This window comes from Garra rufa, chromosome 17 (assembly GCF_049309525.1).
Source record: "Garra rufa chromosome 17, GarRuf1.0, whole genome shotgun sequence".
Taxonomy (NCBI): Eukaryota; Metazoa; Chordata; class Actinopteri; order Cypriniformes; family Cyprinidae; genus Garra; species Garra rufa.
This window is the reverse complement of record NC_133377.1, coordinates 44,795,087-44,821,082: the sequence shown is the minus strand read 5'-3', so window position 1 is coordinate 44,821,082 and position 25,996 is coordinate 44,795,087. Positions and strand designations below refer to the sequence as shown.

General features: G+C 31.9%; 1 protein-coding gene across 1 annotated transcript; it reads right to left on the bottom strand.

The window, feature by feature from the left end:
- Positions 1 to 8,076: 8,076 nt before the first annotated feature.
- On the bottom strand, positions 8,077 to 25,989 carry LOC141289841 (sodium channel regulatory subunit beta-1-like). Its single transcript, XM_073822034.1, has 6 exons — positions 25,376 to 25,989; positions 19,947 to 20,113; positions 17,482 to 17,719; positions 11,155 to 11,296; positions 8,790 to 8,861; positions 8,077 to 8,697 (listed from the first exon to the last, which is right to left on the bottom strand). Exons 1-5 carry the CDS (start codon positions 25,455 to 25,457, stop codon positions 8,795 to 8,797), a joined length of 696 nt encoding a protein of 231 aa, XP_073678135.1. The 5' UTR covers positions 25,458 to 25,989; the 3' UTR covers positions 8,077 to 8,697; positions 8,790 to 8,794.
- Between the last annotated feature and the right edge of the window lie 7 nt (positions 25,990 to 25,996).

The following is a 25,996-nucleotide window of genomic DNA, read 5'->3' as shown; positions in this document are numbered from 1 at the left end:
TGGGTGGAGCTTCTGTAACAGGTTAAAGTGGCTGCTGTGAAAGCCTGACATTACCCCCTCCTCCAGGGGCGGCTCCCGACGCCCTAACATGACGTCGAGGACGGCCGCGACTACTAGGCGAAGGTGGAACTCTTGTTGGAGATTGGGGTCTAATACATCGTCTCTAGCCACCCAGGAATGTTCCTCCGGACCATACCCCTCCCAGTCCACGAGATATTCCAGGCGACCACCTCGACGTCGTGAATCCAAGATCTCATGAACCGTGTAGATGGAAGGTTGGTCTAAGATCTCGGAAGGAGGTGGTTCAGCTTCAGCTCTCATGGGATCTGTGGCAGAGGGAGAGAAAGGTTTAAGTAGGGAGACATGGAACGTGGGATGAATTCTGTACCTTGGAGGGAGCTGAAGCTGAAAGGTAACGTCGTTGATCTGCCTCAGGATTTTAAATGGACAAATATAGCAGGGACTCGGTTTACGGCAGGGTAGTCGCAGACGGCTGTCCTTGGTGGATAACCAGACCTTGTCTCCTGGTTGAAATGGAGGTGCCATTCGACGTCTGGTGTCTGCGAATCCCTTGTCGTCGTATTGCCCGTTGTAGATGTTGATGAGCTGAGTCTCTCGCTTTCTCGGAACCAGTGGTCTACAGCGGGGACATTGGAGGGTTCCTCCATCCAGGAAACAGCGGAGGCTAATACCAGAGTACGCACTGAAATGGAGTTAAACCGGTGGTGTCCTGGCGGAGGGAGTTCTGTGCGTACTCGGCCCACGGGAGGAACCGGCTCCAATTGTGCTGGTCGTTGGAACAGTATGCCCGAAGGTAACGTCCAAGCTCCTGGATCTTCCGTTCAGTCTGGCCGTTAGTCTGTGGATGGTAACCAGAGGAGAGATTAACAGAGATACCCAACAGTTTGAAGAATGATTTCCAGACATGGGAGATGAATTGAGGACCCCGGTCTGACACAATCTCCTCCGGGAGACCAAAGTGGCGGAAGATGAGATTAAATAATGCTTCCGCTTCCGTCTCCATGGCTGTGGGAAGACCATTCAGGGGATGGAATTTACAGGACTTGGAGAAACGGTCCACCACAACCAGGATGCAGGTGTTGCCTTCGGATAGGGGTATATCTGTGACAAAATCTACCCCTAGATGGGACCAGGGCCTCTGTGGGATGGGTAGTGGTACCAGTTTTCCTGAGGGGAGATGTCTAGGAGAGTTAGACATGGCACAGACTGAACAGCTTTGGACGTACCTTATGGTATCACGGCGCATACTTGGCCACCGGTAACGAGGTTGAAGAAGCGAGAGGGTCCTTCTGCTGCCCGGATGTCCAGAGCGCAGAGATTGGTGGGTGGAGTCCAGAAGGAATTGACGTTGGGAGCTGGGGACGTAGATTCCGGCGGAGCTGGCTCTTGGAGGGTGGCTTGACGGATTTCCTGATTGATGTCCCAGATGATTGGACTGACGATGACTTGAGGAGGAATGATGGATTCTGGTTCAGAGGGAGAGTCTGGGGTAAACTGTCGAAAGAGAGCGTCAGCAGGAATATTCTTGGATCCAGGACGGTAGGTAATTTTGAAATTGAAACGTGTGAAGAACAAACGCCCATCTGGACTATCTTGGGTTGAGATGTTTAGCTTCTCGTAGGTATTGCAGGTTCTTGTGATCAGTGATTATGGTAAATGGATGAACGGAACCTTCCAGCCAATGCCGCCACTCCTCCAGAGCCAATTTGATGGCCAACAGTTCTCGGTTGCCAACATCATAATTCTGCTCCGCAGGAGTTAGTTTTCTAGAAAAGTAGGCACAGGGACAGAGGAGTGAGGACTCACCAGCCGCTTGTGAGAGTACTGCGCCCACTCCCACCGTTGAAGCATCGACTTCCACGAAGAAGGGACGTTCTGGATCCGGATGATGTAATAGGGGAGCAGTACAGAAGATGTCTTTGAGCTGTTGGAATGTTTCGTGGGCAGGTGAATTCCAGGCTAGATGTTTGGGTTTACCTTTCAGGAGGGAGGTCAAAGGAGCAGTGATGGAGCTGTAGTTTTGGATAAATCGTCTGTATAAATTTGAGAATCTGCTGGAAGAATATCCAGGAGATGGGTCTGAAGTCCGTGGTTGACATCGGGATGTGAACGGTAGACCAGACAAAGAGTCTCTGAAGGTTTGGGCTATATAAAGGGTGTGGTGACTGAGATCAGGTGTTAGAATTCGGGTGATGATGATCTGGTGGGTGGAGCTTCTGTGACAGGTGAAGGTGGCTGCTGTGAATGCCTGACACAGTGTGTGTGTATATATTGATTTATTATCCATGATTATAAATGTTCCTAATTTAAATCATGTATTGGATGATTCCAAATATTTAAATCAGTGTCTAATGACTGACTGGGAAAGGAAAGTAAGTTCATTAAGGAGCCCTCAAGAATATTTGTTATTGAAAGTAGAATTTTGGAATTTAATTATTTATAATTATTTTATTTCAGTATTGTTATAATACATCTATATTTTTTTAAATCATATATAAATAATTAAGGTCAATTCAAATGCATCTGCTAGTCTGAGTGAATGCAGCAGAAGCAGCAGAAATATATTGAAGGTCATCAAATCTTGTTTTTGGCGATGGAGGACCTTCATTCTGTGCTTTAGTTCGACTCAGATTAGAATAAATAGAGCGGCTAATTAAACTACTAACATCCCACAAACTGACTGCTGATTTACTACATAAGATTTTTATTTTTTAAAATACTGTTAATTGTGTCTTAATTATCTGTTATGATTATTTTATAATTCTCTTTATATTTTTGTCTGAATCAAGTTATGATTATTTTTATATATTGTTCATTTTTTTCTAAATCATCTGTAATGATTATTTTATAATTATTTTTAAAATACTGTTAAATTTGTCTGAATCATGTTGATTTTTTATTTACTGTTAATTTGGTATTATTTATCTGTTATTATTGATATATATATATTGTTAATCTTTCTCTTAATCATTTGTAATGATTATTTTGTGCATTTATCATCTGTTATGATTACTTTATGAATATTAATATACTGTTAATTTTGTCGTAATTATCTGTTAAAATTATTTAATAATTTTTTTATATTTTTGCCTGAATCATGTTATGATTTTTATATATATTGTTCATTTCTTTCTTAATCACCTGTAATGATTATTTTATGCTTATTTTTTAATACTGTTAATTTTGTGTATTTATCATGTCTTATGATTATTTTATGAACATTTTACATAATGTTAATTTTGTTGTAATTAACTGTTATGGTTATTTTATTATAAAATATTATTTTAATATTATTTGAGTATTTTAATTCAATATTATGTCAACCTATATCTGTAACCAGGCTATTAATAGAACTAAATATTATTATAAAATATTATCTAAATATTATTTATCGATTTTAATAAAGTATTCAAATAACATTAAATATTATTACAAAATACTATTTATGCCTTTTAATAAAAAATTAATAATAAATTAATAATAAATAATAAATATTGTTATAAAATATTAATAAAATATTATGTCAACCTAAATTAGTAGCCTGGCTATCAATAGTGTCTAAATGATGTTGTAAAATATAAACATTTTATTTATGACTTTTATTAAATATTATGTCAATTCAAAATAGATTTACTAAGATTTACTAAAGACCAACAGCATTCAGACTGATACAGAGAATGAAAAAATACTAGACATACTTTATATTTGTGCAAAACCCAGACAAAATGAACATCCACTCAAACATAAACTAAACATTTCTAGGAAATTTCACGCATATTTACAAAGAAACACTGAATTAAAGAGACATTTTGAAGTATTGTGTTATTTGTGTGTAAAATGTCCTATGCTAATCTTTATTTACACCTTAAAAATATTGTCACAGTGTTTTCTAACCAATTCTTCTCAAAATCCCAGTGAAGCAGGACACAGTATGTATGGTTCAAAAACAGCATGTGGAGTCTGATTATTGTAAAATATGTTTGTTCAGCATAGTTAATGTGTAATAATGTCAGTCTGGTCAACTCATGTCTCCAATGACCTGTTCATTCATTCCAATGGAAATGTAAGTGGAGTGCATTGCATTATGGGATACCATACTCACATGTGGCCAGTGTAGTACGGCAGCACACCGTTTCATTCTTGCAGAAAATATGCATTCTCTGCTCAGCACAAACAAAACATATAATACCAGCATGATTGTTTTTAAATACTGTTGATGAATTGTATTAATCCTGTGTTAGCATTATTTTATGATTATTCTTATAAACAGTTACTTTTGTCTGAATTGTTATTTTTATATATTGTAATTTTTTAAATCATCTGTAGTAATTATTTTATGATATTTTTTTAAATACTGTTAATTGTGTCTTAATTATTTGTTATGATTATTTTATAATTCTTTTTATATTTTTGTCTGAATCATGTTATGATTATTTTAAAATATTGTTCTTTTTTTAATAATCTGTAATGATTTTTTTTTAAAATACTGTTTATGTTGTGCTTTGTATATTATTTTGTGTTTATAAGTGCTTATATTATTGTGTATTTATCATGTGTTACGATTATTTTATGAATATTTTATATACTGTTAATTTTGTCGTAATTAACTGTTATGGTTATTTTATGATTATTTTTTACATATTGTTAATTTTTTTAATCTTTTGTAATAATTATTTTATGATTATTTTAAAATACTGTTAATTTTGTCTGAATCATATTATGATTATTTTTATATAGTTATTTTTTTCTTAATCTGTTATGATTTTTTTTAAATACTGTTAATTTTGTGTGTATCATGTGTTATTATTATTTTATGAATATTAATATACTGTTAATTTTGTCGTAATTATCTGTTATGATGATTTTATAATTATTTTTTATATTTTTGTCTGAATCATGTTATGATTATTTTTATATATTGTTCATTTTTTTCTTGATCATCTGTAATGATTATTTTATAATTATTTTTAAATACTGTTACATTTGTCTGAGTTTTTTTTTATATACTGTTAATTTTGTATTATTCATCTATTATTATTGTTATTGGTATATATGTATATATTTTTTTTTCTTAATAATCTTTCATTTTTTTTAAATACTGTTAAGTTTGTGTATTTATCATCTGTTATGATGATTATTTATGAATATTTTATATACTGTTAATTTTATGTCTTAACTGTTCTTAACAATTATTTTTATATACTACTAATTTTGTCTGAATCATATTATGATTATATATTGTTAATTTATTTCTTAATCACCTGTAATGATTATTTTATGCTTATATTTTATGAATATTAATATACTGTTAATTTTGTCGTAATTAACTGTTATGGTTATTTTATGATTATTTTTATATATTCTTAATTTTTTTCTTAATTATTTGTAAGGATTATTTTATAATTATTTTAAAATACTGTTAATTTTGAATCATGTTAAGATTTTTTTATATATTATTTTTTTTCTTAATAATCTGTTATCATTTTATTATTTTTAAATACTCTTTATTGTGTGTTTATCATGTGATATGCTTATTTTATGATTTTTTTATATACTGTTTTGTCAGAATCACGTTATGATTTTATAATTATTTTTATATTTCTGTCTGAATCATGTTATGATTATTTGTATATATTGTTAGTTTTTTCTTAATCATCTGTAATGATTATTTAATAATTATTTTTGTATACTGTTAATTTTGTATTATTTATATTTTATGATTATTTTTGTATATTGTTTAATTTTTTTCTTAATCTGTTATGATAATTTTATTATTTTTAAATACTCTTAATTGTGTTTATCATGTCTTATGATTATTTTATGAATAATAATATACTGTTAATTTTGTCTTAATTATCTGTTATGATTATTTTATAATTTTTTTTATATATTATGAACTTTTGTCTTATTCACCTGTAATGATTATTTTATGCTTATTTTTAAATGCTTTATTTTGTATTTATCATGTGTTATAATTATTTTATGAATATTTTGTATACTGTATACTGTACTGTTGTATAATTTTGTCGTAATTAACTGTTATGGTTATTTTTTATGTTGATTTTTTTCTTAATTATTTGTAATAATAATTTTATGATGATTTTTATATACTGTTAATTTTTTTCTTAATCACCTGTAATGATTATTTTATGATGATTTTTAAATACCGTTACACTTTGTGTGTTTATCGTGTTATGATCACTTTATGAATATTTTATATACTGGTAATTTTGTCACAATTAACTTATTTTATGATTATTTTTACATACTGTATTTTTTTTCTTAATCATTTGTAATAATTATTTTATTTTTATATACTGTTAATTTTGTCTGAATCATGTTATGATTATTTTATAATTATTTTTATATTTTTGTCTGAATCATGTTATGATTATTTTTATATATTGTAAATGTTTTTCTTAATCTGTTATGATTTTATTATTTTTAATACTCTTAATTTTGTGTTTACCAAGTTATATTAATGAATATAATATATTATTAATTTTTTCTTAATTATCTGTTATGATTATTTTATAACTATTTTTAAATTTTACTCTGAATCATGTTGATTATTTTATACTATTATTTTATTTTATATCCTGTTAATTTAGTCTGAATCATGTTATGTTTATTTTTTATATATTGTTATTTTTCCTTAATCTCCTGTAATAATTATTTTATGCTTCTTTTTAAATACTGTTAATTTTGTGGGTTTGTTATGCGTTACGATTTTTTATGAATATTTTAAATAATGTTAATTGTGTCATAATTAACTGTTATGGTTCTTTTATAATTATTTTAAAATACTGCTAATTTTGTCTAAATCATGTTATAATTATTTCCATATATTGTTCATTTTCTTGTTATGATTATTTTATGAATATTTTATATACTGTTAATTTTTGCTGAATCATGTTAGGATTCTTTTTATATATAGTTTTTTTTTCCTTAATAATCTGTTATGATTATTTTTATATACTGTATTTTTTTTCTTAATCATTTGTAATAATCATTTTATTTTTATATACTGTTAATTTTGTCTGAATCATGTTATGATTATTTTATTATTTTTATATTTTTGTCTGAATCATGTTATGATTATTTTATAATTATTTTTATATTTTTGTCTGAATCATGTTATGATTATTTTTATATATTGTAAATGTTTTTCTTAATCTGTTATGATTTTATTATTTTTAATACTCTTAATTTTGTGTTAACAAGTTATATTAATGAATATAATATATTATTAATTTTTTCTTAATTATCTGTTATGATTATTTTATAACTATTTTTATATTTTACTCTGAATCATTTTTTATATATTGTTATTTTTCCTTAATCTCCTGTAATAATTATTTTATGCTTCTTTTTAAATACTGTTAATTTTGTGGGTTTGTTATGCGTTACGATTTTTTATGAATATTTTATATAATGTTAATTGTGTCATAATTAACTGTTATGGTTCTTTTATAATTATTTTAAAATACAGCTAATTTTGTCTAAATCATGTTATAATTATTTCCATATATTGTTCATTTTCTTGTTATGATTATTTTATGAATATTTTATATACTGTTAATTTTGTCTGAAATTTTTATATATTGTTTTTTTTTTCTTAATAATCTGTTATGATTTTTTTTATATACTGCTAATTTTGTCTCAATTGTCTGTTATTATTTTATGACTATTTTAATATACTGTTCATTTTATGTGAATTGTGTTTTACATATCGTTAATTTATTTCTTAGTCATCTGTACTGATTATCTTATAATTTTTTTTATATTTTTATCTGATTTTTATACACCGTTCATTTTTCTTAACCATCCGTCATCATTATTTTAAAACCATTTCGTTTAGTCTAAATCCCATGATGATCATTTTAAATTCATGCCTATTTTTAAATGTTACAAAATGTTACAAATTTGCACAAAGCCGTGTGAATATCCATTGTGTGTGAAAGAGTAAATGTAACAAATGTCGTATATGTTAAATTAACTGACATGATCAAACACAAAGCAGCATCCGCTCACAAATCAAACAGTCCACAGGAATCATTTCAACTCATTTAATTGCACATCTCTCTCTCTCTCGTTCTCTGCACTCCCGCCCACCAGCCCTGCGTTTCCCAGCATCCATTTCTGCATTTCCCACAGATGATGATGATCATCACATTATATCAGAAAGGGCCTATCTGGGGCGAGCGATCGGGTGTCCTAATGCGCTTACCCACAATGCATCTCAAACGTTCGACGAGAGCTTGCTACATTCAAGAGCTAGAGTTTGATTCTCGTATTGCACTTGGATTACACCACTAAGAGTTTCCAAACGTATACAAATGGCATATCTGCATTCACATTCACGTCTAGCTCATGCAGCCGCGGCGGTGCATGGCGGATGCTCTTACAGTATGTGTAGGATATAGATATAGATATGGCCTCCGGATGTGACAAAGACTGATCTCTAGTGCAAAATCAGCGTATTGCGTTTCTATGGGAGCGGCCGGAGTACCGCGCTCCACCGCCAGGGGGGTTTATCCATGCATAGCGTAAAGGTCATGCGGAGGAGATCAGGTCCAGAGCTAAGAAAAGCTTAGAAAAACAGGAGGAGGAAGTGGAGGAGACAGTGACGGCAGTTCAGGAGGAAGAGGTTTGGAAAGAGCGTCCTGGAAAAGCCTGCAGACGGGAAACAAGAAAGAGGTTGGAAAAAGAGAGACGAGGCCTGGACTAGTTAAACCAGGGCTAGTTAGGACCGCTGGTTAACTCACCTGTGCTATTCTGCCACCTGAACGCCGGCGCAGTTGTCTTTGCTCTCGGACGCGATCGCTAGATACTCCGCGCTGAAACACACAAAACAAACACCGTTTATAGCCATTTCCTGAAAAAAACACTTGCAAATAATCTGATGGATGCAACTAAAAGATATTAAAACTTTACAGATGGTTTTAGTGTTATTGAGATATTATTGTGTTTTTAATAACATTTTGAAGCGGTTTTTATTGTTATATTGTCATTTGCATTTTAGTTAAGGGTTTTTAGTAGTTTTTGTTGTGTGTGTGTGTATTTATTTTTCCTTCAGTTTTAGTTAATATTTTTTGGTCAAAATAATGAGTAATATTTTTGGTCCTGTAAAAATATTACTCAAAATAATGAACAAACAAATTTAATTTGATAATTATAAATAGTCAAAATAATAAGTAAACAATATGTTTGGTCCTTTAAAATTGAATTTGGTGATTATAAATAGTCAAAATAGTGACTAAACTGTTTTCAGTCCTGTAAAATTGAAATTAATAATTAAAAATTGTCAAAAAATAATGAGTAAACTGTATTTTCAGTCCTGTAAAATGTTATTTAATAATAAATAGTCAAAATAACGAATAAACAATATTTTTGGTCCTGTAAAATGTAATTTAATAATTATAAATAGTCAAAATTATGACTAAACTGTTTTCAGTCCTGTAAAATTGAAATTAATAATTAAAAATAGTCATTAAATGATGAGTAAACAATATTTTTGGTCCTGTAAAATTTTATTTAATAATAATAAATAGTCAAAATAATGAATAAACAACATGTTTGGTCCTATAAAATTCAATTTAATAATTATAAATAGTCAAAATAATGAGTAAACAATATGTTTGGTCCTTTAAAATTGAATTTGGTGATTATAAATAGTCAAAATTATGACTAAACTGTTTTCAGTCCTGTGAAATTGAAATTAATAATTAAAAATAGTCATTAAATGATGAGTAAACAATATTTTTGGTCCTGTAAAATGTAATCTAATAATTATAAATAGTCAAAATTATGACTAAACTGTTTTCAGTCCTGTAAAATTGAAATTAATAATTAAAAATAGTCATTAAATAATGAGTAAACAATATTTTTGGTCCTGTAAAATTGAATTTAATAATTATAAATAGTCAAAATTATGACTAAACTGTTTTCAGTCCTGTAAAATTGAAATTAATAATTAAAAATAGTCATTAAATGATGAGTAAACAATATTTTTGGTCCTGTAAAATTGAATTTAATAATTATAAATAGTCAAAATAGTGACTAAATTGTATTTTCAGTCCTGTAAAATTGAAATTAATAATTAAAAATAGTCATTAAATGATGAGTAAACAATATTTTTGGTCCTGTAAAATTGAATTTAATAATTATAAATAGTCAAAATAGTGACTAAACTGTATTTTCAGTCCTGTAAAATTGAAATTAATAATTAAAAATAGTCATTAAATAACGAATAAACAATATTTTTGGTCCTGTAAAATTGAATTTAATAATAATAAATAGTCAAAATTATGACTAAACTGTTTTCAGTCCTGTAAAATTGAAATTAATAATTAAAAATTGTCAAAAAATAATGAGTAAACTGTATTTTCAGTCCTGTAAAATGTTATTTAATAATAATAAATAGTCAAAATAACGAATAAACAATATTTTTGGTCCTGTAAAATTGAATTTAATAATTATAAATAGTCAAAATTATGACTAAACTGTTTTCAGTCCTGTAAAATTGAAATTAATAATTAAAAATAGTCATTAAATGATGAGTAAACAATATTTTTGGTCCTGTAAAATTGAATTTAATAATAATAAATAGTCAAAATTATGACTAAACTGTTTTCAGTCCTGTAAAATTGAAATTAATAATTAAAAATAGTCATTAAATAATGAGTAAACAATATTTTTGGTCCTGTAAAATTGAATTTAATAATAATAAATAGTCAAAATAATGAATAAACAACATGTTTGGTCCTATAAAATTGAATTTGATGATTATAAATAGTTAAAATAATAAGTAAACAGTAATTTTTGTTCCTGTAAAATTACATTTAACAACTAAAATGATAATAAGTACCCAAAATTTTTGGTCAATATTTAGTGAAAATGTGTCTCTTGTAACATTGAAATACTATGATCGTTTATATTTATTTTGTGAATTTCAGTTTTAGTTATTGTACTATACAAAGACAAACTAAGTGAAATGAGAAAAAGCACTGATCTATACACTAAACTTCTTAATGAACGAGTAACCAAGGGTCCTGCAGTGTGACAGATGAGTTTGTATCAGCTGTAATGTGTGTGGTGTTGATGGAGGTGTGTTTGCTGTGTGTTACTGACGCGCTGGCTCTGAGCGCTTCCTCTCCGGCGGCTGCGATCTTCCTGTAGCAGTAGATCATCTCCACCAACAGCCAGAGCTGCAGACCGATGATGGACACGTACATCATGACCTCCGACACGATAGACGCCGTCCCACGCGTGGCTGAAACACACAAACACACTCGCTCTACTGTCCGTCACACTGAACACACGCCTCATTTCCTGCTTCAGGACATTCTTGAGAAAGGACTCTATGCTGACATTTCTTTTTAGGAGCACCTTCTAATCAATAATCTAAAAATCTGATCAAAAATTTGACTAGTTAAAGAGATTTAAAGACTTTTGTTTGTACCTCTGCGATGGCATTTTTCTAACTGTATTAGGGTGGTTTGAGAAACTGATTCACTTATCAGCTATTTTTCTTCTTCTTAAACTAAATTTCTGAACGCTCCTCCTCCTAGAGCTTTCCAGCTAGAACCACCAATCTCTGGCCAGCTCTTCAGACTGATCTCACTGAGTGTGCTCTATCTGTTCAGACGGATCAGAGTTTATCAAATTGAATATTGAAGATCATCAAAACCCCATTGACTTACATTGAGGGAATGTTCAAATGATCAACACTATTCAAACTCCAACTGTCAAAATTCAAATTAAAACTCCCAGGATCCCTCTGCACCACACATAAACCAGAGCCGTTTAGAAACAGAGTTGCGACACGCTTTGATCTCGCCGCGGGGTTCATGGAGCTCTCAATAGTTTCAAACAACTCGCCACTGTGAATGGGTTTCAGTAGGATAGACAGTAGTTTGACTATATGTGACCCTGGACCACAAAACCAGTCATAAGGTTAAATTTGACAAAACTGGGATGTATTCATCATATGAACGCTCAATAAATAAGCTTTCTATTGATGTATGGTTTGTTAGGATAGGACAATATTTGGCTGAGATACATCTATTTGAAATCTGGAATCTGAGGATGCAAAAAAATCAAAATCCTGAGAAAATCACCTTTAAAGTTGTCCAAATTAGGTTCTTAGCAATGCATATTACTAATCAAAAATTACATTTGGATAGGTTTACAGTAGGAATTTTACAAAAAATCTTCTTGGAACATGATCTTTACTTAATTTCCTAATGATTTTTGACATAAAATCAATAATTTTGACCCATACAATGTATTTTTGGCTATTGCTACAAATATACCCCAGCGACTTAAGACTGGTTTTGTGCTCCAGGGTCACATATTTGCAGCAATTTCGAGTAATTATTAACACCTAATGTGCATTGACTGTGTAGTGTTAACTACTCTGAATACGCTTTACAATCGCATTTTATTCTGGGGAGTGATGAAGAGACATCATTGATATGTTCTCAAACTCTTTAGCAGTCAAATGTGACCAAACACTTTAAGTGTAACTTTTATTCAATTAAATAATTTGAATTGTTGGATTGTGAATTGAATTGAATTTGGATTTGTCCATTATATGACTGACAGACTGCAAAGGGTTTTCGTTAAAAATCTTCGTTTGTGTTCTACTGAAGAAACAAAGTCACCTACATCTTGGATGCCCTGGGGGTGAGCAAATAAACATCACATTTTCATTTTTGGGTGAACTATCCGTTTAAGCCTTAACTCAATTTTGACCAAATGTGTAGTTACTGTGCTTTGCCTTTGGAGGGCAGTATAGAGCCATCTGCTTTTTTTAAAAACATTTGAATAGGTTTAACAATAGATTAACAGCTCGGAACATATACTTTAACTAGGAACACCGGAGACCGGAAATGCAAAGCATTCTTCAGTCAGGCGTGACTTCCGCGTTCAGGAAAAACGTCCGCTTGATTGAGTCTGAAGGGATTGTGGGAGTTTTGTCAGTGTGAGTTTGAATAGTGTTGATCATTTGAACATTCCCTCAATGTAAGTCTATGGGAGTTTGATGATTTTCAATCTTCAATTTGATGAAAACTATAAGTCAGATCAGTCTGAAGAGCCTCTTTAAGGCAAGTCATGTGACTCGGCGGCCATCTTTGAAACGTCTCTCATGCAGGCAAGTGCAGCTCCTATCTCTTTGAATGGGGAAACGTTGAATTCTCCAAAACTGTTCACCAAGCTTACGATTAAATTTCATTTTTTTAAATCTCCAAAGAAATCCAACAAGAACTGCCTCATAAATACGGTTCCTTGTGTTCCAATAGCGTTAAAAAAACGCTTATTTTGTAACTGTAGTTCCCACCCCTGTCCAGTTGGTGGCAAATGCGCTCCAGTGTTCGCTCAGAGCACGTTATCCAGAACAAAAAAAATAAACTCTTACGAATCCTTTGCTATGCGTTTGATTACACCAGTACCCAGTTAAGGCTACAGCGATCTATCACGCCACATTAAAGAGCGCCAAAACGGTATTTATTACTTGAATTTTCTAACGAAATGGACAGAATTTGAAATCTGAGGCGTTTTCATATTGAAAGTAACAAATGAGGCACACTATGCAGCCTACTCTTCACAAACAGCATATACCGAAAGATCGACTGGGATTTAAGAAATATTAGTCTATAAAAATGAGAATCTATTCAAATCGAGAAATCAATTTTTTTACCCAGTCCTGCATGTTTTGTTGTTTTGTCACTCCTGAGTGTGGTATTGTTCATCTGTTCTCTTCATAAATAAATGAAATGAAAACCTGTTAGGGCTGGGTATTGTGACCAATTCGGCGATTCGATTCGATTCTTATTTTTATGGTTTCGATTCGATTCGATTCGATATCGATTAGCTATCGATATTTCATTTAAAATGTTAGTTTTGCAGACATGGGATCCATATTTTGATATAAATTCTTGTAACTGAAACTCTGCACTTAAGTTTATTACTGAAATACACATCTACATTAATAATAGGGTGCACACAGTTTAAAAACAACTTTTATTTTAAATGAACACTGTAACAGGAAGTCATAAATATGTGCATCCATTGTACACCATGCAAACAAACTGCAAAATGCACATTACTGTAAAAAAAATAAAAAGACTGTAAATGTGCAACAGTGAAATCTATTAAGATCTTCAAACGTGTTTAAGAAATAAAACATTTTTCTAAATTCAAAACGTTCAAAACAGGCCCATTATAAAGCCCTTGTCTGCGTTTACAAAACATTCTAACTGTCCATAAAACTAACAGTTCTTAACTACAGCTAATCATTTTTGATCACCAGATTTTTCTGCAAAAAAAAAGCAGCTGATCAAGATGTTCTGATAGCTCCTTTGCGCTGTGATTAGATCACCAGCGGTTGAGAAAACTCTCTCAGCAGGAACACTAGTGACACCTTCAGGACGAGAGGTGAATATTCATATCCTCTTACGTAGGGCTGGGCGATATGGCTGAAAACTATATCACGATATCAGTGTTTCATATCGGTCGATATCGATAATTATTGATATTTTTATGACCCATTTAAAATAAGGACCAGGAGAAAAATATATTACACTCAAGCATTTTTATTTTAAACTTAACCTGCCTCTGATCATAATCCCCTCAGTTATTAAGACAGAAATGTCAACGACCATGGAAAACTCATATAATTAAAATGTAAACATAAGTCTAAAGTCACAATATACACTTAATTATCTCTTAATCCTCAATTCAAACCCCATTCATTGTCGATGAAGTGAATGGTCAAGCTAATGTATGGCCCAGAAGTACGGCTTGACCACAGGTCAGAGGTTGTTGCAAAGTACTTGGCTGATTATATTTTTTTCTGCACAGATTGCTGGTTGCCAGTAGCCAACATTACTTCTTTCCCGGTACTTTAGCCTATACTTTGTGTAATAACAAAAGTATTTATTTAAGTGAAAAAATAAGTCCAAAACTTTCAACATTTTGAACAATAGGGCCTTACAATCTTTTTTTTTTTTTTCAGAAATTTTTGTTTTAATTTTTCTGATAATCAAATGAAAGCAAAATCACTGATTTATTTTTAAAAATAAAAATAAACGGAGCTTTACTGTTAAAATTAATACATAGAAGAAAAATTATATTCAGTTAAAAAAAGGTTTAATAATAATAGTATTTTTTCAACAATTAAGTGGTGACTCTTTATTTTATTTTTTATCATATATATTGTTTTATGTAAATTATTTAAATGTGAACATATAAACACCTACATTATACTGTACAAAGTAATACAAGACTAATATTGTTCTGTTACATGTTAAACCGCACTTTTATTTTGACAGGTTGCCGTGAAGTTTCAGTGTGTAATACAGTATGAATGATGCTAGTTTCACTAATGAAACGGTAAAATTGACAAAAAGTGACACTCACAGCAGCTTTGGAGATGTATTTATTGGAGTTTGTCTGTTCATGTGAGATGCAAAGGCCAAAAATTAGCGGGAGCGTCACGTGTGCAGTAAGTTATGCGTGTAGTGAAAATAAAACGCGTCTCCTCCATTCATAGGCAAACGGAACATGCAGGATTCTTATTGAAACGGTCTTTTTGCATTTCAGTTTTCACAGACACTAGTCCATATCGCGACCTGAATTAATTAACAGACCAACTTTTGATTTATTGGTCCAAAAATCGACGAATTCCGCGGCATTCCGCCCTATAGTAAAGTCCGTTTTTATGAATGGAGTCCGCGATCCCGTCTGTGAGGAGACATTGTAAACGCGCCATCATGTAGAGACAGAAATCAAATGCCGTCGTGTGAATAAGATTAATAACATAAGGCTATTTAGTTTGTTTAATACAACAACATGGACCCGTTCTGTAGGAAAGATAACCTTAACTTCTATTGTGATCTGGCGCTATGAACTGAACGTTAAAGGGGGGCTGGGCGGGCCGACGAAGAATACAAAATATCGAACGTTTTATCGAACACATTTTTTATTGATATCGATCTCTTGTCTATCGCGATATATATCGTTATCGTTTTATCGCCCAGCCCTACTCTTACGTGAAGCACGTGCATTAAGAATCGATTTGGGGATTTCCCGAATCGATATGGTTGGGTTAAACTGAAGATCGATTAAAATCGGAGAATCGATATTTTTTACCCAGCCCTAAAACCTATACAGTATGCTTGCATTGTAGGTTCATTATTAAAAATTAAAATTTGAACAAAAATAAAAGCAATTAAATGCATTATTATAATATGAAAATTCAAATGACGGGTAATAATAGATTATGACGGGAATTTTTACCACCCTGTCCGTCAAAATGACAGACAACGAAAAAGTCTAACGCAACCTCTGCCTGGAACGCTGCAAAGTCGTGATTTGAAGTCGTGATTTACGAGCTCAAAAACCTGCCTGGAACGCAGCATTAGAGCGCCGATTGTTTCTATAGCAACCGGGACTCCTAAGGCCCAGATCACACCGAACGCGTTTTTGCAGTTGGAGGCGCCTCTTTTGAATGGTTTTCTGTTGGCAGTGAGCGTTCTACGCGCTGCTTATGCGCCCCCCGCGCCTCGCGTTTTTGCAGGAGCGCTCTGAGCGCCTGAAGTTGAAAAAAAATCAACTCTGAGCGGAAAAACGCCCAACGTCATTCGCGTTCTTTTCCATTGTCCAATCGAATGAATGGAGAGGCGGGCCTTCTGTTGTGATGGTGAAAGTTTACCGTTGCTTAAAAAGTCCGGAGACTGCAAGAAATAGAGGAGAAACCTTTGGTGTCTATCGTGGGTAACCCGGAGCTGTATTATTTAGGGTCTCTGCTAATATGACAGTTTACTTAACAGCAAAAAACTAAGATTTTAGGGTGCTCGCGCAATAATCCTTTGAATTGACTGACAGGACAGCTGTTTTGGTCGTTGCTTAGCAACATAAAAAAAACGCAGCACACTGCTCTTTCATTAAAAGTCACCAAACAAGGCAGTGCTGTGCGCCTCGCGTTTTTAGAACTAAAAGGCACGTTCGGTGTGATCGGGGCCTAACACAGCCGCAGTGACGCGCTGACTTTACTAATCAACGATTGGCTCTTTCACTAAGAAGGCAGGGCTTCACGGCCATAATTAGCGTTGCATTTTTCCCCATTCAAAACTAGGCTAGGAGGAGTAGTGTTTAGAAATGTAGTCTAAGAGGAAGAATAAAAAGCTTAAATAGCAGATCGGCTTTCTCAAGCCAACTGAATAAAGTTAGAAAAATGCCATTAGAAAAGTACAAACAAAACTCCTCTGTAAATCACTGTAGGAGTCAAATATCAGCTCGTAATGGGACGGCTAATTCTTTTGATTATTGATTAGAGGGTGCTTCTGAAATTCTGACTGTGCTCCTAAATATTTGTTTTCAGCGTCAGATCTGGAAGTGAAATGTTTGCAGTGTAGAGCGCTGAGAGCTGACACAGAAGGACTTCATTCGTACCTTTGGCCACGACGGTGAGGTGGACCTCTTTGCTGGCGATGGTGGGGAACTCGAGGTGTTTGTAGAGGAGGACTCTGTTGAAGATGCAGCGGTAGACGCCGGAGTCGTTGAAGGTGACGTTGAGGATGTCCACAGACGCGTCCTGAATGTCGAAGGTTTTCTTGCTGCCGTGCCACTCCACGCGATCCTGGAAGCGCTCGTCGATCACGTTGGACGCCTCGCCGTCGTAGCTGTAAATCTGACCACCAGACGACAAAGCGTCAGACATTCAGTTCGGCAAATCACCAAACATCCCTCCTTCCCTAAACATGGACCACTTCAAGACGCCTGTCAGGCTTTAAAAAGGACATTGTGAATTTTTTCATTTTAATCAAATTATATAAGTTAATTATTTACATTTGTTTTTATTTACATCTAATTTGCTTTGTTTTAATATTTCACTTTAACTAAACAAATTGTTGGTACCCTTCGGTCAATGAAGGAAAAACTCACCAAACAACACAGTGACTGCCTGGAGCCCTATACTGCCCTCCAAAGGCAAAAAGCAGTAACTACACCAACACTGAAACTGAGAAAAATGCCTTTAAAAGTTTTACACCAGCTAGTCAAACATTTTGACACGTGTTTCTCTGAAACAGGACGAAATTGTACCCGGAGACTGTCTCAAAGTTGTCACAAAGTCCATTTTAAGCATTAATTCAATTTTGACCAAATGCGTAGTTACTGCGCTTTGCTTTTGGAGGGCAGTATATGTAGGCCCACTGACTGATTACAAGATTGTAGACACCTGTGATGCTAATTAGTGGACACACCTTGAATTAACATTATTTTCAGTCTTTTCTAGGGGTACCATCATTTTTGTCTAGGCCTGTTTCATGAGTTTAATTTTTTTTAAAAAGCACGGTTGAAAAGCAATGACTTTTTATTGGTTAACATTCATAGAATTTTTATTTATTATTACTTTTGTCAGATTAAAGTTATTTCTGTGACCATTGTGAGTTTTTCTTTCAATGACCGAAGGGTACCAACAATTTTGTCCACGTGTGTATATTTAGTTTATAATGCTTTATTTATTTATTTTAGTCAAATGCTTTTGTTTATTTATTTAGTTGGTTATTCTAATATTTTTTATATTTTTAATTAATATTTTACTTTATCTTATATATATAAAAAAAAAATATTTACTTGCTTTCTTGCATTTGTTTTAATCATTCACACATTTATTTACATCAAATTTGATTTAATCTAATTCAAACTTTATTTGAATAAAATGTATGTTTTATTTATTTAAATCAAATGCTTTTGTTTATTGATTTAGTCATTTATTTATTATTTTTAGCATTTTTTGTGAATGCCTCACTTTAATCAAGTGCTTTCGTTCATCGATTTATTTATTTATTATTTTTAGCCGTTTATTTATGTGAAATGCATAAAATTATTTACTTACATCAAAGATTTTATTTTAATTAAATGTATTTATTTTACTAATATTTTATTTGGGCATTTAAAATAATACCCAAACAATTAAATAAATACAAAAAAGGCTAAAAATAATAAATAAATGACTAAATTAATAAACGAAATGCATTTGAGTAAAATAAATAAAACAAATACATTTAATTGAAATCAATTTTTAATTACAACGAATCAAAAGTAATAATTTAATCAAATTGTTAAAAATAAATCAAATTTGATGTAAATAAATATACCCGAATGACTAAATAAATACAAAACAGCATTTATTCACATAATAAATAGCTAAAAATAATAAATAAATGACTAAATTAATAAACGAAAGACTGAGTAAAATAAATAAAACAAATACATTTAATTAAAATCATTTTTAATTACAATAAATCAAAAGTAATAATTTAATCAGATTAATTGTTAAAAATAAATACAATTTGATGTAAATAAATAATACCCAAACAACTAAATAAATACAAAACAGCATTTATTCACATAATAAATAAATGACTAAATCAATAAACAATTGTAAATACATTTAATTAAAATAACGTGTTAATTAGAACAAATCAAATTCAATCATTTCATCAAATTAACTGTTAAAAACAAAACAATAAATAATACCTGAATGTCTGAATAAACACAAATAAGTATTTATTTAAAAAAAAAAAAAGCTAAAAATAATAAATGGCTAAAGCATTTGATAAATGGCAAGTAAAACAAATACATTTAATTCATATAAAGTGTGAACAGAGTTAATTTACCAAATGTTTATTTATTTATTTGAATGAAGTTTAACTGAAAGTCACCATTAAAGTCTCATAAGAGCTGCAGTGTTTTAAGAGCAGAGCCAAATTTAGCTTCATGACTCTATTCCTGTCTGTTCCTCACATAAACCTCAGAAGACTTGGAAGGAATATAGTCCTGGAGTCACACGATCTGCTCTTATGATTCATTTATGCTGCTTTTATGGAGCTGTATCGACCCTCAGAACTCACGTGTACGAAGTCGGCCTCTCCTCGCGCCCTGAACAGCCAGTCGATGGTAGCCGTGGCCTCCATCTCTCCTCGCATCTTACAGGAAATGCATCCCAGCTTGAAACTGCGTCCCGCCACGGCCTCGGTGTCCGAATCCACCTCTGCACACGCACCGTTACACAGAGACACTGCAGACACACAGCTCTGATCATCACACTAAACATCAAGAAATATGCTTTTCATTCATTATTATACCTTTAAAAGAAAGTTGTTTCAACTTAAAAAGTAAGTGTTCGTGCTTCTTAAAATTTTACGCTTACTCAACTCAAATATCCACTTTTTTTTTTTTTTTTTTTTCATTGGATAGGACAATATTTGGCTGAGATACCACTATTTGAGAAAATCTCCTTTAAAGTTGTCCAAATGAAGTTCTTAGCAATGCATATCACTAATCAAAAATTAAGTTATGATACATTTATGGTAGAAAAAATAACTAAATATCTTCACGGAACGTGATCTTTACCTAATATCCTAATGATTTTTGGCATAAAAAATCAATAATCTCTTTATTTTAATTAAATATTATTTATTAAATCAATCTATTATGATTTCTTTCAAAATGTTTTATTTAATTTCTATTACATCATTGCATTATTTTTCTAGTCATTATAGTAAATCATATTGTATTATTTTATTTTAATCAAATGTATTCATTTAAATCATGCTTCAGTCAAATGTTTTGTTTTTTTAAGTTATTAATTTTATGCTTACTCAACTCAAATATCCACCTTTTTTTTTATACATTGGATAGGACAATATTTGGCTGAGATACAACTATTTGAGAAAATCTCCTTTAACCCTTGTGCACTCAAAAAAATTATAATTACACATAGGTGCAAAATGGACAAAAATGTCCATGTCCAAAAACTGACATAAAAATATGATTTATTAATATATTTTTCCACTTTCACTGATGTTGATTTTAACCAGCATCTGCAACCAGTAAACATTAATTTTCAGAATTTTAACCCTTTAAATGCTGGTTTGTTTACATAATGCTACATGTGTTTTTTTATGAAAAAATGAAAAATAGTAGTTAATTTCCATATACTTAATGCCAAGCAGAATTTTTTTTCTTTGCTTATTAGCTTCTTGGGTGTGTCAGTGAAGAACAACAACACTAATTTTGAGGCATTTAGATTTTTTATGTAGTGTCAGATTTAAAAAAAATATATATATAATAAATATAATATAATTGTCCATAATGGACAAAAATGTCCATGTCAAAAAACTGTCACAGAAATGTTATATATAAATATTTTTTTCCACTTCTACCGACTGTTGTTTTTTTATCAGCATCTCTTCTATTCATAATTACCAAACATTCATTCATTTTCAGAATTGTAATGCTTTTAAAGCTGGTATCTTTCCATAATGCTCTTCGTCAGTGGGCAACACTAGCTCCAGATCTTCCTCTGCTGAGTAACGTCTCTTCATCTTACAAGCAATGAAATGACCAAGCCCTCAAGCACCAAATATGTCTAGGTTTTGCTTTGCGAACACCTGTCTGGCTGTGCGAACACTCAAACTTTGTATAAAATCTACCGGACTACAATCAGCATTTTCTTGAGGTCAAAACAAAAACAATGCGTTTAGGGGCTTCTGAACTTCTACATCAAATCCAAGCTCACCTTGTATCTCTGTACAAAAACAATAACAAATGAAAAAGTGCAATCAAGGATTAAAATGTGTGTTTGGGTGAAAAAGAAAAATCCTCAAAGCTCATTAACCTTCTTTGACCTCATTCCTAGTTTTCTCAAGACCCTATGACCCTGCCAAGGGTGAGACTCATAGACATGGAGTGGGATTTTTGATTGCCAGTACAATATCATTTCTTTCAAACTAATTACACCCATAAAATTTATTAGTAAACACATGCAAACCACACTCTGACATCCTTACCAACATACTCACACAACTATAGCTGCATTACTTTTCCAATTGACTCTATAATAGACTATAATATTCATAAGCAGAAAACACAAAAAATGGGTATATCTTTTATATGCCAAATTTGAAAAAATGGCACAATCTAGAAAAAAAAAAATGGTATAAATTTTAAATTTGAAGTTTTGCCGATAGAATCAACGCCTATTAGCAAACATTGCATCATTTTATAGTCAAATGGCACTGGTAGGGCTGGGCGATTAATCGAAAAATAATCGAAATCGACATTCAGAACCTATAATCGTTAAAATTTTTCCAGGAAGATTATTTCAATTACTTTCCCTTTAAAAAACACTAGCGCTCCGTTCCGTTATTCCGCCGACATGTCGATGGAGAGCTTAAACAGTATTTATACAGTAAAAAGTATTTACAGGATATACAAGGGTAATTTTATTTAGAGGAGATACTGCTTATTTTCTACTTTTAATATGAAAAACATTGAAAATTATTTATTTTGTTTCCAATAGTGCAAGTTATTTATTTTCACTAATTAAAGAAAAATGTGACTTTTCGTTTTAAGCAATGCTTGCTTTAATTTCAGTTGTTCAACACTGATGTTCAATTAATAATCATAGATCGTAGATAGTGTGTTTCCTTCAATTATTTTAAAATCAAGTAATGCACCCTTCATCCAAAAATCTCTCGCTTGTAATATGTGAACATATTTACTGTACAAAACTTGTCAGTGAACTATGAGGGCAAAAAAATAAATATTATATAAATGTAATTAAATATAATTTTATTAATAAATAAAATAATCGTTCATTAATCGTAATCGGGTTAGAATGTTCAATTAATCGAGATTTTGATTCTAAGCCAAATTGCCCAGCCCTAGGCACTGGGTTACAAAATTGCAGTTTTAATGGGTTTCAATGTGGACATTTTTGTCCTTAAAGGATAACTGTTGCCAAAATGCAACCTGGGCTGTTTTTTTTTAATATAAACGAGACAAACTTATACCTAAAAGCAGAATTACGACAAACGAGCCGTTTTTGAGATTGACCGTGATCAATGGTCAATGGCCGGTGAATGGGAGAACTAGGGGCATAACTTTGAGCGCATCAAAATCGATATTTTTACAACACTAAGAAGGCTGGACACACCATGAAACTTTGCTGGAAGTATCGCCTGGATCTCTACACATGAACTCCAGCATTGAGAACATTGTTTGTGTTCACAGAGTTTACTAAAAAGAAAGGTTTTGAACAACTCACTTTCACTGTTTGAGTTTCCGCTCGTCTTGCCAGTCAAGAAGTGTAGATCTCCGAAAGCGAGGATGGATAGCTCCTAAAGCATATTTCCATATAAATGCATGACTAATTCGTTGTTTTGTCGCAAGTGAAAAACAATATTAACCTTCTAGTTGTAAAAAGAGCCTCATATAAGCCTAATATTTCGTCCTATGGAGTCCATTCATTCGCATTCGGAGATCGACTCTTCTTGACTGGCAAGACGGCCGCGAGCGGAAACTCAAACAGTGAAAGTGAGTTGTTCAAAACCTTTCTTTTTAGTAAACTCTGTGTACACAAACAATGTTCTCAATGCTGGAGTTCATGTGTAGAGACCCAGGCGATACTTCCAGCAAAGTTTCATGGTGTGTCGAGTCTTCTTAGTGTTGTAAAAATATGGATTTTGATGCGCTCAAAGATATGCCCCTAGTTCTCCCATTCACCGGCCATTGACCACAAAACGAAATCACCGTCAATCTCAAAAACGGCTCGTTTGTCGCAATTCTGCTTTTAGATATAAGTTTGTCTCGTTTACAGTAAAAAAAAAAAACAGCCCAGGTTGCATTTTGGCAATAGGAAAATAGTTTTTTTTTTTTAAGGAAACGAGGGTGAAATATTAAAATTTCAATAAAAATACACACCTGAACCAAGATGTATGTAGTTTAAGGCAATAACACAGCCACACTTATAACAAAAAACAAAACTGAAATGGAGAAAAAATGTCCATAAGGTCGCACAAGGGTTAAAGTTGTCCAAATGAAGTTCTCAGCAATGCATATTACTAATCAAAATTAAGTTTTGATATATTTATGGTAGGAAAAATAACTAAATATCTTCATGGAACGTGATCTTTACCTAATATCCTAATGATTTTTGGCATAAAAAAAATCGATAGTCTCTTTATTTTTATATCTATATCTATTTATTTAAATCAATCTATAATGATTTCTTTCAAAATGTTTTATTTAATTTCTATTACATCATTGCATTATTTTTCTAGTCATTATAGTAAATCAAATTATTTTATTTTAATCAAATGTATTCATTTAAATCATGCTTCGGTCAAATGTTTTGGTTTTTTAAGTTATTAATTTTACGTTTAATCAACTCAACAAAACATCCATGTTATCATGTAGTACAACTTAACATTTCGTGTTGACTAAACTTAAAATGTTAAGGCAGCATGAATACTTACTTTTTTGGGTTAAATCAAATCGCCTTTAAAGCATATGCATATTACTAATCAAAAATTAGGTTTTGATATATTTACTGTAGGAAATTTACTAAATATCTTCATGGAGCATGATCTTATTTTAATGACGATTTTGATTGCTTAGTTTATTTGAATCAATATTTATGTTTAGTTATTTACATCGAATTGTATTTATTTATTATAACCAAATCTTCATTGTAATCAAATTCATTTATTTTAATAATTTCATTTCACTTAAATCAAACAAATTCAGTTATTTATTTTAATCAAATGTTATTCATTTATATCAATTTATAATAATTTCTTTCAACGCGTTCTTTAATATTGCTTATTTTTATCAATTTATTTTAATTAGATGTTTTTTACATCAACTGTTATTCATTTTAAATTAAATGCAGTCACTTCTTGATTATTTATTTAAATCCATAATTTTTTTTTTATCAAACTTAATCATCTTTTGTTTATTTAACAAAATGTTTGTTTAAATATTTCATCAAATATGTACTCAAATAAGTCATTTAATTAAATTGGTTCATTTATTTTCATCAGATGTATTAAGTTATTCTTCATTTAAATCAATTTATAATTATTCCAATACTTTTTTGTATTTAAACATGTTTTAATTTCTATTACAGCATTGCATTATTTTCCACTCATTACATATTCCAGTCAAACATATTAATTTCTTGTTTGTTTATTTAAATCCATCTTTAAAATGTAATAAAACCAAATTATCTTCTATTTAAACTTTTTTTTGTCTACTTACATTATTCAACTTATCCATTTTTATTACTTAAATATCATATTTATTACTTAAATATTTTTTAATAACTTAAAACCATATCCAACTCTTTTTTTCCCCATTTTAATCTAATTTATTTCTTTAGCTTTGCCTTATTTTTTTAAGATACAGTTTTTCTCTAAACTTTTCACTCCCTTGCGGGCCCCTGAGGGTCCCGGGACCCTGGTTTGCAAGCCCCTATTCAGATGATGATACTCACCGGAGAGTGCGCAGAACACACACAGGAGCAGAAGATGTCTCATATTCGCATCCGCCATCTTCATCTTCATCATCATCTTCATCTTCTTAATGGCAGCAGACAAACACACTTCTCTCTGTCTGTCTAGTGTCCACAGTGCTGGATCTTCATGTCCCGCTCAGGAAAGGTTCAGAAGCACCCCGTCCCGCTCATGTGACCGCCCCAGACGGCTAGACCAGCTGCACCTGAGGTTTTTGGGGGGGGTTTTTTGCTTAGAAAGATGTCTAGTGTGCAAAACGAGGCCAGTGGCTCCTGATTCAGCAAAGGGCCCTGATTCTTTGGCTCTGCTGCAGCACTCACAGCCTTACTGCTCTACTGACACTTTAAAATCAGACAATCAATCATCAGAAATGTCCAGACCTGAGATCATCAGCTCATCTGTGCGTCTGTGACGGGGATTAATATGTAAATAAAGCGCGTTCACGTTCGTTCATATGTTTACATGCAGAGCGTCTGTCACTCGCCTCCGTGAGTAAATCCTCAAGCATCAGACGGACGCGTGTGGTCGGGAACCGGAGATCCGTCGGGTTTTAACGCCATTCTGAGCGGCTCGCTCGCGCGTCCTGTGCGTTGTGTAGATCC

Coding starts and splice junctions, on each gene's coding strand:
- LOC141289841 (XM_073822034.1), bottom strand. CDS start 25,457: ATGAAGATGATGATGAAGATGAAGATGGCGGATGCGAATATGAGACAT. Junction 20,114..25,375: donor TGTGTTCTGCGCACTCTCCG/GTGAGTATCATC, acceptor GTGTGTCTGCAG/TGTCTCTGTGTAACGGTGCG. Junction 11,297..17,481: donor CCTCACCGTCGTGGCCAAAG/GTACGAATGAAG, acceptor TGTGTGTTTCAG/CCACGCGTGGGACGGCGTCT.